This window comes from Sphaerodactylus townsendi, linkage group LG10, assembly GCF_021028975.2.
Source record: "Sphaerodactylus townsendi isolate TG3544 linkage group LG10, MPM_Stown_v2.3, whole genome shotgun sequence".
Taxonomy (NCBI): Eukaryota; Metazoa; Chordata; class Lepidosauria; order Squamata; family Sphaerodactylidae; genus Sphaerodactylus; species Sphaerodactylus townsendi.
Window position 1 is genome coordinate 75,139,022 of NC_059434.1, and position 18,244 is coordinate 75,157,265.

At 45.6% G+C, this 18,244-nt stretch overlaps 1 protein-coding gene across 1 annotated transcript; it reads right to left on the minus strand.

Moving 5' to 3' along the window:
- Positions 1–8,163: 8,163 nt before the first annotated feature.
- SPP1 (secreted phosphoprotein 1) lies at positions 8,164–17,696 on the minus strand. Its single transcript, XM_048510055.1, has 7 exons — positions 17,548–17,696; positions 14,269–14,331; positions 14,097–14,147; positions 13,075–13,197; positions 11,474–11,515; positions 10,603–10,941; positions 8,164–9,015 (listed from the first exon to the last, which is right to left on the minus strand). The coding sequence occupies exons 2-7, from the start codon at positions 14,320–14,322 to the stop codon at positions 8,746–8,748; spliced, it is 879 nt and encodes a 292-aa protein (XP_048366012.1). The 5' UTR covers positions 14,323–14,331; positions 17,548–17,696; the 3' UTR covers positions 8,164–8,745.
- Between the last annotated feature and the right edge of the window lie 548 nt (positions 17,697–18,244).

An 18,244-nucleotide genomic window follows, 5' to 3' on the forward strand; every position in this document is an offset into this window, starting at 1 on the left:
TACTCTGAAAATCTGGGACCACTATCGGGTTATCTGCCTGCTTAGACTTCCCCTCTAGAATGGATCTTATGAGCCTTTGGGCGTTTCCCCACTTCAAAAAAGAAGGAGATATGCACTGGATTTGTTTGCTGCGGGACCTTTTGGGCGTGGGTTCACGTTCCCCACCGCAGCTTCTGCACCTCAAAGGATGCTCCGGCAGCAGCCACGGAGATTTCCCACTCTGAGGCTGTGGAACGAGGGTTCAGCTCAGGGGCCATCCTGATTGGCTGCTGCTCTTGCTGGAAAGGGATTTTTTTCTTTTTTTCTGTCTGCGAGACATGCATAGAATTGATACAATATAGCAAAGTGGAGATGAGAAGAGTAATGGCTTCTTTAAAAAAACCCAGAGATACTTGCCACTGCCTGGAGAAGCTAGAACCAGCTACCTTTTTTGCACATGCAGGACCAAAGAGGCTTAACTAAAGTTGAGCTACAGAGTTGCTGCCTGATTGCCAAGGGAGAAATAACAGCCTGTAAGTGAATGTAAACAGTGGAACAAAGACCTACAGCTCTCTGTCTTCCCCAAAGTTCCCTTGTTGCTAAAAGAGCAAGAGATGGAAAAAGGAATCAGACCCAGTTGCTGAAAGGGTTGAAGTATTGTGTACCCAGGCTCCAATTTCCCTGGGAGTTCAGCACATTCCAGCACTCCGGTGTGAATGCTTCGAGAGGCAACCCGTTCCTCCATTTCCCCCCCCTCTCTAGTCAAGCTCAAGCTTTTACGCTGCCTTTACGATTTAATGTGGCGTTCCAAGGTGCTGAGCTGAGTGGTCGGTCTCCCCCTCCCCCAATCCTGCATTTTATTTCTTTTTTTCCAAAGTCCAACGCACGGAGGTTTATTTATTAAGCGAAGAAAAGCCCAAAGTTTCCAAAACTGCACTTGGAGATGGGGACCCAATGACTGTATGAAAGGGCGGGCTGCCCAGCTACTTTCGAGGAGAGGCATTCCTGCAGACCTGCAACATCTACTAGACTAGAGTTTGCATCAAAGAGGCAAAAATGATTTTTCCAGTAGAGCTGGGGCTAAAACACCACGAAAACAAAATTGGCTGCGCACGCATCCTGTCCCGCCCACTGCTTCCTTATTGGGCTAAAGGTTACACGTCAACAGCAGGGGCGGGAAACTGAACTGCAGAGTCACGCCTGGGCTTCCTCCATACTTGCCCCGCACTCTCTGCGGGGTTTTCAAAAAGCTGCTCTTCCTTCCAGGAGTCGAAAAGTGCGCGAGAAAGGGGGGGGGGGAAGAGGAGGCCAGGCGGAGCTTGAGCTAAGGGGTAGCACAATATTTGCCACAGCTTGGATGCAGTGGGGAAGTAGCTGCTAGAAAGCCGCAGGTTATTGTGAGCGAATAGCCCGCAACAAATGTTAAGTGGGGAAAGGGCCTTTGTTTGGGTTACAATGTTCATCAGCTTCCCCACAAATGCCCAGGACCCCACATGAGGTTAGTTAAGCCTGAACAAGCAGAAGTAACCCAAGAAAGGATTTATTGAGACCTACACAGTGTATATGTTAAGCGTTCATAGCTAAGAAAATCGGCATTGGGAAGTGATGTGAATGACATTTGCGCTCACAGGCTTTGATGCTTGGAGCGGCTCATCAGTTACTGAGACATGAAGGTATCAAAGCTTCTCCAGCTAGCTCGTTGGTTCCAGTGAATTCCTCTTCAAGTCCCGTGGGTCCAGATCCCCAGTTCACTTGGGCCACCTTACCTCAAAAATAACAGACTGGAGAGACTTGTTATGGGTACACACTTGTCATGGGATTACTACCCTCTAGCTGGGTATTTACCCTGGTCTGGACAATCTAGGCGAGCTTGATCACACCAGATCTTGGAAGCTTAAGCAGGATTAGCTGGGGTTAATATTTGGATAGGAGACCACCAAGGAAACCCAGGGTTGCTAAGGAGAGGCAGGCAATGGAAAACCCTACTGGGTTGCCATGTCTGGGCTTGCAAACCCTACTGGGTTGCCATTTCAGTTGGGACTTGATGGCAAAAAAAGGCGCAAAGTCTTCTCTGTCCCATTATCCAGCTGTTGAGAATGAAAGCACCCTACAACAACGGAGTATCTAAGAAGAAGTAGCATATCTCAGACCACTGGCTGTGTTACCCCCTCCTTTCAACCGAAAAATATGGATGAGGTGGCCAACTTGAGAAATTCCTGGAGATTTGTGAGTGGTGTCTGGATGAGGTAGAGTTTGGAATGGGAGGGAGCTCCGCACGGGTGCGGTGCTACCTCTGAAACTGCGATTTCTTCCAAGGGAAGTGATCTCTGCAGCCTAGGGCTCAGATGTAATTCCCAGAGAACTCCAGGACACACCTGGAGGTTGGCAATCTTAAATGAGTGGCCAATGGCTATAGTGTATATGAGTATATTGGCATGTAGGTTACAGTCACATCTTCATTAAAAAGAGAGGTCACAGCTATAAGCATCTTCTCTAATGTACTTCTGCGTGCCATCTCTGAACACTCTGAAAAGCAATATAAATGCAAAAATATAGTGATGGTTACCTGAAGGGTGGCCTCTCAAAGGTGTGCTAACCTGCTAGAATGAAGATCCTGAGTCTCTGGCTGTCCTCAACTGTGGCTTAATACATGGCAGACCTTCAGAATTTAAACCCTCCTCACTAGTGGCCTTCAAAGCAAAAGGAAGTCCTATGGTTAAATGATCAATCATTTTGGTTTGACATTCAGCCTTTAGTAACAAGTAGGATGATTTAATGGGTACAAAAAAGTATGTTCAGTTCTGTGTAGGAGGTTCTAAGGGGCAGGTGCTGTTTGCAACAGAAGAGCTGTGTTCTCTACTGATTCGGTGATAATATCATTTGGGGTTTTTGTGTGTGTAGAGGAGAATATCTTGATTGAGCATGTTCAGTAGAAGAATGGTAATATTTCACTGTTCTTGGTTTCGGTGCAGTGGGTGCTGAACAGCGGAGAAGATTATGGGTTGCTTCGTTCAAATATGGATCACACATTTGTGGGCTTGAGACTCGCAAAGATTTGGCTGTATTCTATACTCAGTGCCGAAGTGAGGTCAATTCTGCTCTTTCTCTGTGACAGTCCTCTTTCTTGAGGCCTAGGGTTGTCAACTTCCAGGTGAGGCTTGTCAACTGGCAGCAGGGAAAGGGGAGCCTGGGCCAACTGGTCTCTTGCAATAGCTGGAAGCCTGCCCCCTCCCCTCTTAGTACAGTGGTTCTCTACCTGGGGGTCAGGACCCCTTTTGGGGTTGAACGAGCCCTTCACAGGGGTTGCCTGAGACTCTCTGCATCAGTGTTCTCCATCTGTAAAATGGATAAATGTTAGGGTTGGGGGTCACCACAAGATGAGGAACTGTATTAAAGGATCACGGCATTAGGAAGGTTGAGAACCACTAGCAGTATGGGTTTAAATAGGTGTCTTCTTTCCTGAGAAATCCTTTGGTAAGCATATGCTTGAAAAGTTGAAAAGTCCAGGAGCTACAGTGAAGAGCTACAGTCAATTGTACGGAAATAATAAGATTTATGTGCAAATTGCATCAGTGAATGTAAATTAGCATACACAGATTTTGTCCTCTTGTTTCCTGTTTCTGTTCTCCTTTTTGGCACCCATCACCACTGTCTGCTCTTCCTCTGTTGTAGGGCTGGCAGCCTCCTGTTGGCACTTGAAGATCTCCCACTATTACAGTTGATCTCCAGATGACCAAGATCAGTTCCTCTGAGAAAATGGCTGCTTTGGAGGGCGGGCTCTATGGCATGACACCCTGCTGAGGTCCCTTCTTGCCCAAACCCCATCTTTCTCAGGCTCCACCCCCCAAATCTCCAAGTTTTTCTCAACTCAGAGCTGGCTACCCTACCTTGAAGGCACAAGATGGCAGGAAAGGCCCATCAAGGCCTCTATTTTAGGATTATGGGTTTGGAGTCTCACTGTGAAAAACACCTGCTCTTTTCCAAGGGGGGGATGAAGTTTCAATAGTATTCTTTGAGAAACTGGTGGCCGCTCTCCTTTTACTCCAACCCTGTGTTTAATGACTGTGGAGTATATTATGCCTCATTACTATCACAATGAAGTGCGGAAATTTACAATTAGCCACCACATTTTTCAACCCCTGCATGTAACCAAAGAGAAGCATTTAGGAGAAGAAGAGTTTGGATTTATATCCCCCCTTTCTCTCCTGCAGGAGACTCAAAGGGGCTTACAATCTCCTTGCCCTTCCCCCCTCACAACAAACACCCTGTGAGGTAGGTGGGGCTGAGAGAGCTCCGAGAAGCTGTGACTAGCCCAAGGTCACCCAGCTGGCGTGTGTGGGAGTGTACAGGCTAATCTGAATTCCCCAGACAAGCCTCCACAACTCAGGCGGCAGAGCTGGGAATCAAACCCGGTTCCTCCAGATTAGATACGCGAGCTCTTAACCTCCTACGCCACTGCTGCTCCTAAATTAGCATACACAGCATGTCACTTTCCTCCCTGAACCCCGCTTCCCAGGTTGCACCTCCAAATCTCCAAGAATTTACAATGGAAAGCACCTCTCCCGACACTCATTATGAATGCTGTGTGTCTATCATTTTCTTCTTTTCAAGACCATATTTTTATGCAAAGGTAGGCCCAGATTCCATCCTACCCACCACCCAAATAAATGCATTTTAAAATGAAAAAGATGGAGGAACAAAGGGAACAGCGAGATTGAGCCTCTTGATTCTGCAGCAAAATACTCCCTTGCCTGTTTTTCCAAGTACAGTCTGTCCTCATGAATAACCCAAGAGGTGCAGCAGCGTGAGCCTAATTTTAGAACAACTGTCACCGTATGTAGAGCTCTAAATATAGATGTGAGAGCTTACTCGATTTTTTAAAAATTCCCTGAATCCCAGGGGAATAAAATTAAAATGTCCAATTTTCCTTCCTTATTACAGCCCCCACCTCACTAAGGCCTTTTCTGCACGGGCCAATAAACATGGGTTAAGGGCAAGGGAGGGGGGTGGGTGGGGGGAGATTTCGCACGCATCCCACTCTTAAAGCAAGTTGGCTCCACGTTTCCGTCCCACCGGGGTTTTCAAGAATCACATTATGCGCGATTCTTTTGTTTTAACACGTCTCGCAACCGTGGCTGAGTGAATGGCCATGACTGTGCTTCTCAAAACTTGGAATCTTTTTATTTGCCCTAGGCAGAGCTTTTATTTATTCTCCCCAGGGCAAGGAATTACCACCTCCAGCCCCAATTGCCTACCTCTGAGGAACTAAGTGGAAGAAAAAAATGGCCTCAACATAGTCACATACTAGGTATTCACCCAGTCTTTGTTAGGGGTTGCCTAACTTCAGTTGGAGGCTGGATCTCTCAGGATTATAACAGAGATCCATTCCCCTGGAGAAAATGGCTGCTTTGGCTGGTAGATTTTATGATATTATTTTATGATATTTTATGACATCTCCCTATACCGCCCTTCTAGGCCCCTCTGTTCGTCGGAGGCGGACCTACTGGTGATCCCTGGCCCCAAGGCGATCCGGCTGGCCTCTACAAGGGCCAGGGCTTTTACGGCTCTGGCCCCTACCTGGTGGAACAGGCTTCCAGGTGAGATCAGGGCCCTCTCTTGGGACTTTACTAGAAGTTTCCATGAGTGGAGCCTGCAAAAGCTGAGACCTGTTCACCCCATGTGTCTGGCTTTCCAGCCAGATTGATGTCCAACTCCGCCATAAGAACATCTGGCCTCCTGTGGGTATATAAAGGGGGAAGGAGGGGTTGTTTAGTATTTTATAGTATAGTACAGCCATCTGTAGTTAGTATTTTATATATTTTATTGTAAATTATGTATTTGATGTTTTAAATTGTTTTTAGTGTTGATGGACACCGCACTCCCTGAGCCTTTGGGGAAGGCGGTATATCTCCAAGAATCTCCAAGAATTTCCAAATCTCCAAGAATTTCCCAACCTGGAGCTGACAACCCTAGGTAAACACCATCTATATATATAAAAAGCTAACCGTGTATGTGTTGATGACAGGGTACCTCAGTAACTGCTGGGCCAATTCCTCTGAAAATTCCCAGCCACTATAGTCAGTCAGGCGAGAGTGTTTTCAGATGTTCACATACCTGAAATTTCATACCTGGCCCAGGTAAAAACGCCTTTTTCCTGGCGCTCCCTGGTGAAGGACAGGGAGGGGGGCCTGTCTGTGTAACTGTCACCCTTAGAGGATGTTACGTGCCTTATGGAATGTTCACTCAGATGGCCAAGAGATAGAGGCAGTTGGAAGCAGACACATATGGCAGTAACTTTCGAGTGGAAGTGAAACACAATAACACACACACACATACACCACCCGAGGGAGAGGGGAGGAGGGAGGAGAAGAGGAAGAGGGAGGAGTTTTAGTTTATATCCCCCCCTTTTCTCTCCTGTTAGGAGACTCAAAGGGGCTGACAATCTCCTTGCCCTTCCCCCCTCACAACAAACACCATGTGAGGTGGGTGGGACTGAGGAGGAGAGCTCCGAGGGAAGCTGTGAGATAGCCCAAGGTCACCCCAGCTAGGCATTGCTGTGGGAGTGTACAGGCTACCTCTTGAGATTCCCCAGATAAGCCTCCACGAGGCTCAGAGCTGACAGAACGGAGAATCAAAGCCCGGTTCCTTCAGATTAGAGTCACACGGAGCTCTTAACCTCCACTGCCACTCGAGAGGGAGGGTGGCATCAGAGATGGGATCCAGCAGTTTCTCACAGGTTCCCCGGAGGGAGTAGGTTACTAATTATTTGTGTGTGCCGAGGGGGGAGTTTACTAATTGTAGTGATTTTGTCATCCGTGCTTTTTTGCCTTAGTTACGCCCACCTCCTCCCTCAGAGTGGAAGTAGCCTGCCACAGAACTTCTGGGCAAGCAGATCCTTAGCAGGAGGTGCACCAGCGTGCGTGGCAAGGCCCTGGCGCCTCGTGGCATTCGTTTCTCCACCCAAGGACCGAGCACAGCGAGTTGCTGTCCTTGCCACAGCCCATTCAGTAATGCCCCGCCCCTGGAGATGGCCCGGCCATTGCCCCGCCGTACGTGCCTCGCCCAGCCCCATTGGCGCTATGCCACAGTTTGAATCCCGCCACCATGGGAACCTGTTACTAAAATTTTTGGATCCCACCACTGGGTGGCATGCAAGGGAAGAGAGGGAAGGAGAGGAAAGGGACGGTGGGGGAGGCATGCAAGAGAAGAGAAGTGAGAGAGGGGAGACAGTGAGCTGTGGCATGCAAGGGAGGGGAGGCAGGGGGCCCTACATCTTGATATGACCCACCCACCCTAGCAGAGGGGAAGGGAAGGGAGGGAGGGGGAGGGGTGGCATGCAAGGGAAGAGAAGTGAGGGAGGGGAGACAGTGAGGGGTTGCATGGTGCTGGAAGCAGATGTCTCTTGCCCAAATGGCACTCTTGGCCAATTCTTCTCTTCTTCTTCTTGAAGAGGGAAATTGCCTCCAGAAAATACGTCTGCCATTGTGAGGACCATTGCCCTAGAGACGTGGTGGCGAACCTATGGCACGGGTGCCAGAGGTGGCACTCAGAGCCCTCTCTGTGGGCACGAGCGCACAGAGTTCGTCATGTGGGTTTTTTTTTGGAAAATCGCCCCCCCCCCCCACATCTAGGCTGGCCTGGGCCGCTGGGCACGACATGTAGGTAACCCTGTTAAGTGCTGTTAAACCCCACTGATTTTCATGGGAAGAACTAAAGCGCAGTCCTTTACCTGGGAGTAAGATCAATTGCTGGCAATGGGGCTTGCTTCTAAACCCTCCTAGGGTCATGATTCACCCATTCGAAGCGTTGCACGGTTGCTTCAAAGCAAAGCCACCAACTACCACCAAGCTTACTCACAAGTAATGTGTGCCTTGGAACCAACTGGTTTTTCTAAATTAAAACCTTAGTATTCAGGTTAAATTGCCATGTTGGCACTTTGCGATATATAAGTGGGGTTTGGGTTGCAGTTTGGGCACTCGGCCTCAAAAAGGTTCACCACCACTGCCCTAGAGGCTACTGAACAAAACATCATTTATTCATATTTGTCTCTAATTAGGATGTGTGTGTACCTTTGTGCCACCACAAGAGGGAGCACAATACTCCCCAACACTGGAGATCTGGAAGACCAGACTTGCTTCCTGATAGCTGAGCATCTAGAACAAGAACCACTTTGAGATCCTGATGTAAGGTTTTTGTCTTTTTATTTAACTCACCATTATCAACAAAATATACATTGCAATATCGAACCCCTTAGAAGTACAATATCATATGATGTAACATTCAGCCTGAGTGAAAAACTAGATTCCTTCATTATTATCATTTCCTCTCTTTCCTTCATAACAAACCACTATGTGATTGAGCGGAAGACTATGCAACAGGAAGGGCTTAGGATTTACTAATGGTCAGGACAGCTGGTACTGGACACTTGAGGATGCAACCCTAATTTTTTTTTAACTTGGCAATAAGCCCCATTCAGTGTGGCAGGAACTGATTCCAAGGAAACATGCAGAGGATTAAGGTGCATATCTGCTTGGTTAGCAATATCCACTGCCAGCAACTGCTACTGCTTGCAATTAGCCTTCTGATGTGTATATAACTGGCAGCAGATATTCAAGTAAGAATTGTATTGACCTTCTCTCTAACTCAGCAAAAGAAAAAAAAATAGATGGCTTTGGGTTCCAATCCTATATGCGCCCACTTATGCAAAAATCCAGGAGGGATTCTCTCAGATAAGCGTGTTTCTTTGGACCATGCTTTGGTTGTCACTTAGTATCCAATCTCATTGTCTATGTCGTGGTCGTGGTCATGGTCATCCTCAACACTGTCAAGTTTCTGGTGGCTGTCATTCTCTACACTTTTCTGGAGGCTGTCATTCTCTACGCTCTGGTGGGATGCACTGTGGACCTCATTGCTGTCATGCAAGTTACTTTTGTCCTCTGATTCTACACTAGTATCTGGACTTTCAGAAGAGGGGGACTCATTGCTTTCCACGTGTGATGAGTTGTCAACTTCCTCTGTGGTGTCATGAGAATCGAACTGTCAAAAGAAGGGGGGGAAAAAGATAATCAATAGATAACCTGAGTCAGAAGGTATATCCACACCAAGGATCTCTAACCTTTTTGAACCTGTGGGCAACTTTGGAATTCTAAAAACCACAACATGGCTGCCAAAGGAGAGGGTGCCAATCACAAAATGTCCGCCTGAGGAGGTGGAGTGTTTCAAAAATTCTGGGCAAGAGGAGTGTTTGAGAGACTAAAACCACCACTGTGATGGCTGCCACCGCTAAAACAATGTTATTTTAACTGGCACACCCATCAGATCTCTGATGGTAAGTAAGAAGTCCTGCTGGACAGGAGCTCTTGCATTCTTTCACCAGTCACTTTCTGAAAAACTCAGTTAACAAGGGGGGGGGGGTGTTTTGTTTTCTTCAGATAATTTTATTTTCTTCCTAGGCACTTTGAGTAACATCTTCAGTACTTGGTACAACTGGCCCCTTTATAGCAGCGACACATGATATTGTCCAGCTATGCTACGTAATTTGTCAGCGATTGATATTCATTCATTCATTCATTCATTCATTCATTCATTCATTCATTCATTCATTCATTCATTCATTCATTCATTCATTCATTCTATTCCACTTCTAGACCGCCCTACCCCCGGAGGGCTCAGGGCGGTGTACATTCACATAAAAACAATAAATACAATAAAACCACTTAATATAATTTAGTTCAGATCAATATTTCCTATGTCACTATATATTAACAAATGGCGACATTCCTACCCCATACCCGCCCACGGGAGACCAGGATGGTATGGGGTCTGGTGGTCACCCCAGCTGGCCAAAAGCTTGGCGGAACAGGTCCGTTTTACAGGCCCTGCGGAAACTCTGCAGATCCCGCAGGGCCCTGGTCTCCTTAGGGAGCCTGTTCCACCAGGTAGGGGCCAGGACTGTAAAAGCCCTGGGCCTTGTTGAGACCAGCCGGATCTGTTTTAATGTGATCTATAACTTTTAATGTGATCTATGTTTTTGAATGGCATGGTGTGAACATATTCCAAGTTGGACTCTTATAGCTAGGTATTGCCTATTCTTACTGGCAGTTTTTTTCCAGGTTGGTACCAATTCTGGTCTGGGAAATTTTTGGAGATTTGGGATGGTGCCTAAGGAGGGCTGAATCTAGGGAAAGATTTCACCTAGATCTATGGTATACCATAGATGTTACCCTCTGAAGCTGTCATTTTCTTCAGTGGAACTGGTCTCTGTAATCTGGAAATCAGTTGTTTTTCTGGGGAAAACCCAGGCCTACCTGGATTTGCTGCCTCAGATCCTTTAACTGGAGAGGCCAGAGACTGAGACGGGAACCTTTTAATATAAAGTGCTACCACCAATCCCTAAACTGGGTTCTAAAACAAAAACAATTTCTGCCTATGGAATTAAACCATGGGGCATCACAGAGTAAGAATTCGACTGGCGAAAAAGTTGCATGCACACCATGCCGTGCCAGATGGGTTACAGTTGTTTTTACGTGGGTTTGCTAAGCAATTCTTCTTCACTACCTCCTTCAACATTTTTGGCTACTACTTCACTCATTTGTGGTTGTACCCTGAAGGACTATAATTTACCTTTCCAGACTTTTTGGACTTCCTCAAAAACACTGGTTCCGCAGCCAGCATTCCGTAAGGGCTGTCACCTCTGCCTGTAAAGGGGCCAGGTGTGGCAAATGGAGTAAAAGGGATGTCAGTGGAAACATCAGTGACGGCTTGATCGGAACTGTCTGATTCATTGGACTCATCTGAATGGCTGTGGGTGTCATCATCCACATCATCATGGTCATCCACGTCATCATGGCTGTCCACGTCATCATGGCTGTCCACGTCATCATGGTCCACATCGTCATGGTCATCCACGTCGCTATGGTTGAGGTCATCTTCCTTACTCTTACCAGAAGGTAGCAGAAGGGTCTGCAGAAGAATAGAAGCAGCTCAATAGTGTACAAACACTGACAAGTATGGAAAACCTGAAGCACATGGGGAGGGGGACTACGTTTATGCTGAGATTGCCTAGACAAAAATATCAATGGCCGATTTCACCACCCTGCCTTCAGAGCTTTCCCAATAAGAAAGAAAAATACATAGAGCCTCAGAGCACATGCAGAGGGCGCTTGGTTCCTTACTAGGAACAGCAGGCCTATTTTTCCAGCACACCTTGAGGTAGTGTAACTAGAGATGCTAGGACCTGGGGCCTTCTGCCCAATCCTAATCCTATTTTATGAGGCAAATAGGCTTCGATTCCCCATGTTTGACTTCTAACATGTATTTATTTCCTAAGTATACTTAGGCCTGAGGCCCCCACTGTGCAGGAAGTTGAGGCAAATTAATAAAAAAGATGAGAGGAACTTTCACTAAGGCAAAAGAAAAATATGCATGAAATGGCATATATATATTCATTGGTAAGTCATTTTGGTGGATTATACTATAGATGATGAAGACTTACTTGTTGTTCAGTGATTTCTCTTTCTTCTGAAGATTCAGAGCTCTAGAAAGGGAAATGAAATTTCAATGTTGTAAAATCTGTTCCCAGGATAATTAATGATCCTAATGAAATTTAATTTTTTGAAAGTATCATCTTTAACTCTTTCTCTCTCTCTCTTTCTCTGGTCTGGGTAGGGACTAGACAGAATTGGCTAGGGAGGGTTATGGAAAATGAAGGAATAAAATAGGGTAAAATAAGGATGTCCTGAACCCTTTAGAGGAAGCTTGGCATAAAAATGTCTTGGATAATAATAATGACAATTCTTGTCTGATTAATTGATATAAATTTTAGGGTTGCCAGGTGTGGATGGAGATCTTCCACTAGTACAACAGATCTCCAGGTGACAGATCATAGAATCATCGAGTTGGAAGAAACCACAAGGGCCATCAAGTCCAACCCCCTGCCACGCAGGAAGACGTAATCAAAGCCCTCCTGACAGATGGCCATCCAGCCTCTGTTTAAAAACCTCCAAGGAAGGAAGCTCTGCTACAGGGGTGTCCAATTTGGGCTGATGGGGATTGTAGTCCATGAACATCTGAAGCCCCAGAGTTGGACGCCCCTGCTCTACTACACTCCGAGGCAGTTTATTCCGCTGTCAAACAGATCATTCCCCTGGAGAAAATTGTAGCTTTTGAAGGTGAAGTGTATGGCAGTATACCATTGCCATTGAAGACTCTCCCCTCCCAAAGCCCACCCTCCTCAGGCTCTGCCCCCAAATATCCAGGCATTTCTCACCCCAGAGCTGGCGACCCTACAGAAAATCAATAAATGAAAACAAATAGAAAAATGGCTAAATATATATATATTTAAAAATCTTAGCACCGGCACCAGTTCTGGACCAAGCTAAGCTAGTAATGGAAGCAACGAGGTTTCAAGCTGGTTGAGACAAACATCTGCTGTTGGAACTAGTGGAGCTTAAGTCTGATAGACATTAGCTGCATCAAGGCCAGAGGTGGGATCCAGCAGGTTCTCACAGGTTCCCGAGAGTAGGTTACTAATTATTCGTGTGGGCCGAGAGGGGGTTACTAATTGGTGATTTTGCCACGTGATTTTTGCCTTAGTTACGCCCCTCCTCTCAGCAGTAGCGTGCAGAACATGAAGCAGTCTAGCAGGAGGTGCACCAGTGTGCGTGGCAGCCTGCGCCTGTGTGCATTCGTTTCCTGCCCAAGGACCAGCACAGCAGCTGCGTCCTTGCCACAGCCCCGCCCAGGAATGCCCCGCCCCGGAATGCCTGGCCACGCCCCCATTGTGCCCCACCCAGCTTCATTGGCACTACGCCACAGTTTGAATCCCACCACCATGGGAACCTGTTACTAAAATTTTTGGATCCCACCACTGATCAAGGCTTATTATATCACTGATCAAAAAAGGTACAACTTTTTGCTACTGCTGCTAAAATCTGCTTGGACAAAAAAAACCCGAAACAGATTATTGGAAAGACTACACATTGATATGGTGAGCAAAATAACAGATAGTTGGGCCTAGTCTCTTGGCCTCATATTTGCAGTTTTTTACACTGGAGGGTGACTCTCGTCACTCAATGAGGAGGAAGGATGTCACACCTGATGGGAGGATGAATGATGCTCTTGAGACTCGTGGCTGTTCACATGCTCATGGCTATGTTCCTGGCTCTGTGAATGGCTGTGATGGTGGTGGTGTCGGTGACCATGATGACCCCTGGAGTCCTGCCAAAATAGGAGTTATATTAATGTACGTTAGGAAACATCCCACAACACAGGACATGGGAGGCTATATGGCGTGGTAAACAGATACCCACAGATACCCACAGGGAAGAGGAGAGAACACCTCTCCTACTGCAGCAGTGACTGGTTAGGGGTGACTTCTGAGGTCTGATGCCATCATGCTATCCAAGTCAGGGCACAACAGATCTACTAACTAAACAATTATGTGGTGCAATTTCCACAGCAAAATACGAAATTTCAAATTTGGAAAGAACAGTGCTTCCCTGGGCACCCAAAATACCCAAATTGCAATCCCTCTCTCTCAAGCATGGTGTAGTGGTGAAGAGCAGGTGAATATTCTGGAGAACTGGGTTTGATTCCTTGCTCTGCCACTTGAGCTGTGGAGGCTTATCAGGTGAACTAGATTAGCTTGTGCACTCCAACACTTGCTAGCTGGATGACCTTGGGGAAGTCACAGTTCTTTGGAGCTCTCTCAGCCCCACCTACCTCACAGGGGTGTTTGTTGTAGGGGGAAAGGAAGGGAGATTGTAAGCCCCTTTGACTCTCCTTACAGAAGAGAAAGGGGCGATATAAATCCAAACTCTTCTTCTTCAGCAACTGGCAAAGCGCTTGCCAAGAGTCATGCTGTCCATTGTATTACAAATTTTCCTCTTTTTAAAAATTAGCTACAGGAAAACATTTTTGCCCTGGAACTCAGATAATCACTGAAACAATCACCCTTTTTCATAGGGGCAAACTGTTTCATGAAAAGGGAGCCTTTGTTTCAGCTGAACGTTTGCATATGAAATCTGGAATCGGTACATTGGTACATTTCAACCCGGATTATAATTAAATGAATAAAATGGTGACAGGAACTGATGGCAAAGGAAAAAAAAACTTACATGCTTATCTTCTGTGCTCGCTGAATCATGGTGGAATTTTGATTTTCTGAGCTTTGAGAGAAAAGGGGTTGGGGGGGGGAGATCACAGAGTCAGTCTTGATTCATGCAACTGCATTACATAAACGTGTGTGATCTGCTGTGTGTGTATCACAAGTATTTTTTGCACACTTACTGGCCCCGCCAAGGCAATGGTGAAAAGACACAAGCACAGAATAGCAATCTTCATTGTGATGCCCTGTAAAAAATAATGCAAAGTTTATTTATTAAGCTATGCAACAGTTCATTCAAATACTGACTTTCAGAACAGAATTTCCCAAATGTCTTCCAAACCATCTAGAACGTTTACAGTATTCAACCAGTCAGTGTTCAACAAAACAGTCTAAAACCATAAAACCACAGTTGTCGGAGTCAATAACAGACTTGCTGTTCATGGAAAACGAGCATAAATTCTAACCAGCATTCTAACTGGATGGCACCATCTGAAGTGTCAGGAGGAGATTTCACATATTTGAAGCTTCGCAGTGTAAAAAGAGAACCATTGCAGGCAATCAGCAAAAACTTTTCTATGTCAAGTTTGATATTACAGTCAAACATGTTCCCATGTGTGAGGAATGAGATTAACAGTGCAATCCAAAAGAGAGGTATTTCAGTCTAAGCCGTTGAAAGGAAATGAGACTGGAATAACACTCTTTAGGATTGCACTGTAAGCCTTAATAAGACATTTAAGGTTTACAGCATGGTGTAGTGGTTAAGAGCAGGTAGACTCTAGAGAACTGGGTTTGATTCCCCACTCCTCCACATGAGCGGTTGAGCCTTATCTGGTGAACCACATTGGTTTCTCCACTTCTATATTCCTGCTGGGTGACCTTGGACTAGTCATAATTCTTTGGAACTCTCTCAGCCCCACCTACCTCAGAAGGTGCCTGTTGTGGGGAGAGGAAGGGAATGGAGTTTGTAAGCCCCCTTGAGTCTCCTTATAACCCCAACTTCTTATTCTTATTCTATTGACAATTAAGAAATGAAAAGGATTTTTCTTCCATTCAAATTGGGGGTGTGGGAAAGTTCTGAGCCAGCTTAATATGAAATGCGCTTTGACTCTTGGAAGCTTATACCCTGAAAATCTTGGTCTCTGGCTACTGGACTCAGATTTGGGAGCTGACTTATGGTGAATACTCCTAGGAGAGCTCTAGGCCAGAGAGGAACAAAGGTGGTTTCCCATTGCCTGCCTTTGTGTAGCAACCTGGACTACCTTGTTATCTTGCATCCAAGTGCTAACCAGGGCAGACTCTACTTAGCTTCTAAAATCTGATCAGACTGGCCTGGGCTATCCTGGGCCCCTTCCGCACATGCAGAATAATGCACTTTCAATACACTTTTTAAATGCACTTTGCAGCTGGATTTACCGTGTGGAATCGCAAAATCCATTTTCAAACAATTGTGAAAGTGGATTGAAACTGCATTATTCTGCATGTGCGGAAGGGGCCAAGAATTTTTACAAATTACTCTTATTTAAATATGCTTTTTTTATTTCTAATGATTGCTTCTTATTCCAGAATAAGTAGTACTACTATATCTGGGAGACGAATTCAGCAGGTCCATAGTGTCCCAGAAATGAGACACCATTATACCATAGTGGGATACTGAGAAGAGCTTAAAACAGCTGATTTCGTTTTAAATTGTGGCAGAAGCAGATGATGTAAACTTCATGGACATTCCAGAGGAAAAGGTACCTTTCATGGGGTTTTTCTGAAGGTACGATAAACTGATTTCCCCCCCTCTGATCTCCTTGAGCATTAGCAGAAACATAATGGAATTAAAAAAGGATTTCTGTTTGCAGCACTAACAGGTTTTATGACTGATTCATCCTTCCATCTAAGACATTTAAAAACAGCGAGCCAAATGTTCTAAGTCAGGAAGGAAACTAGCGCTCAGGCTGACTCTGCAGAAAAAAAATGTATGAATCAGGGCTCAGGAGATATCAGAAACTGATGAATCATGATGGAACAGGAGCCATTAGTGAGGGTGAAAGGGAGAATTGGCACAGGTTACTGTGCTTGCCCTTCTACTAACAAAGGTTAATGAGACCCGGTACACAAAGAGAAAATCGATGGCAAAGCATTACATCACAATGTAGCTGAAGGAACTCTTGAAGAGCAAAGAAAGGAGAAAGTAACCATCCCTTTCTGGAGCTTAAAAGCCAGGGAAATAAAATGGCTTTTAGCAAGGAACACATTGATGATTAAATAGACAGTAGGGGAATAATAATGTTAGAGCAACTGGCAGGGTGTCAATTTCAAGCCATGTTGGTCTGTAGTGGAAAAACTCGATTCAAGCCCAATAGCATCATGGAAATGAACAAGATTTTTGGGGTATAAGCTTTCCAGAGTTGAAGCACGTGGTTTCAAAACCTCCTGTCTGAAGCTGAATCTGAGCCTTACCAAAGTTTCTTTCCCCACGAGCATACAAAGTCTTAGTAATAATGACATGCCCTTTAACATGTGCAAAGTGCATATGCACCTCCCTCAGCTGAGTCATCATCACACACCCCTGCATCTCTGAGATTAGGAAAAAAATTCATATTGTTTGTCAACTGTTTTTCGCAATAACACTCTACTGTCTTTGCAAGACAGTCGGAAAGAAGAAATGGATTTATACCCCACTTTTCTCAACTGTAAGGAGACTCAAGGTGGCTTACAAGCTCCTTTCCCTTCCTCGCCCCACAACAGACACCTTGTGAGGTAGGTGGGGCTGAGAGAGTTCCAAAGAACTGTGACTAGCCCAAGGTCACCCAGCAGGAATGTAGGAGTGCAGAAACATAACTGGTTCACCAGAGTCTGCCACTCATGTGGAGGAGTAGGGGATCAAACCAGGTTCTCCAGATTAGAGTCCACTCCACCATGCTGCCTCTCAGCAAATGAGGCTCAGCAAATGAGACTTTTCCTAGCATGGAAAAGCTGATGAGAAAAGTTGCATTAGCCACATTTCTGTGCATTGTGCAACTCACTGTGCATAGCAGCTCTAGCTGAATTTTTTTGGTGACAACTCTAGTTTCCAGGACCCAGATTATGACTTCCTGGCTGGCTTGATCCCCCCAACTTTTAAAAAATTTAGAGCTGGGCGGTGGCCCATATGAGCCACATCCTGTGGCTGAAGAGGGTGGTGTTATAAATTGCCAGTGGGAAAATTTCAGGCAGCCAAAGATATGTGTTTTAAAACCACTTCTGTTCAGCACAGCTCCGTCTTTGTAGTCCCATTCCTTCCTGGAGGTTTAAATATTCTCCTGGGACATGCGAACAAGGATTGGAAAGCCAGTTCAGTAGTCTGCACAGAGTTCCCTTTTCTCTGCTCTGATATTAAAAATCTCTCCCAGCTGCCACCTCCTGCTTTTCATGTTCATAAAAGCACAACACAGCCAAAATCAATAGCTCGGAAGAAAAGGGAACTGCCTTACCTGGAACTGAAGGGGTATTTCAGGCAAGAGGTCTGCTCAAGGCAATGCCAAGATCACTTGCTCCAGAGATGCTCCGTCTACCTCGCCTCCTCTTCCTCTGCTTACCATCTGCAGACCTCGGGAATTTAAACTCTATGCCAGACACCAGCCGACCAATCCTCACGAGGCAGAAAGGATGAGGTCATGAGGTTTCTTGTCACTGTCTTCCCACTATTCTCCACCATTTCCCTTTCGGGTTTTGTGGCTTTCAAAGCAAACAAGGAACAGCAGGATGGTTAAAGCATTACTTATGTACAGTCTCATTAACCAGCCGTTCCAGATCAACACTTGGCACTCAGCACCGAGCCAGAGGTTTTGAGGGGCAAACCTCCAGTTCTGCACTTGCTGGAGGAAGAAACCAGAATTGAGTCTGAGCTACATTTTTAATATATATCTATATCGATAGATAGATAGATAGATAGATAGATAGATAGATAGATAGATAGATAGATAGATAGATAGATAGATAGATAGATAGATAGATAGATAGATAGATAGATAGATAGATAGATAGATAGATAGATAGATAGATAGATAGATAGATAGATAGATAGATAGATAGATAGATAGATGCTTTCATTTTAAAGGGAAACATTTGCAGCTTCAAAGGAGCAGGTCGACTGCCGTCAATCACTGAGGTTTACATGCAGAGGGGTTG

Bases quoted from the DNA above. Each gene is read 5' to 3' on its own strand.
- SPP1 (XM_048510055.1), bottom strand. From the start codon at position 14,322: ATGAAGATTGCTATTCTGTGCTTGTGTCTTTTCACCATTGCCTTGGCG. The intron at 14,148-14,268 runs GTAAGTGTGCAA...TTTCTCTCAAAG, and splicing joins CCATTGCCTTGGCGGGGCCA to CTCAGAAAATCAAAATTCCA. The intron at 9,016-10,602 runs GTAAATTATAGT...TTCTTTTGACAG, and splicing joins AGTCCAAAAAGTCTGGAAAG to TTCGATTCTCATGACACCAC.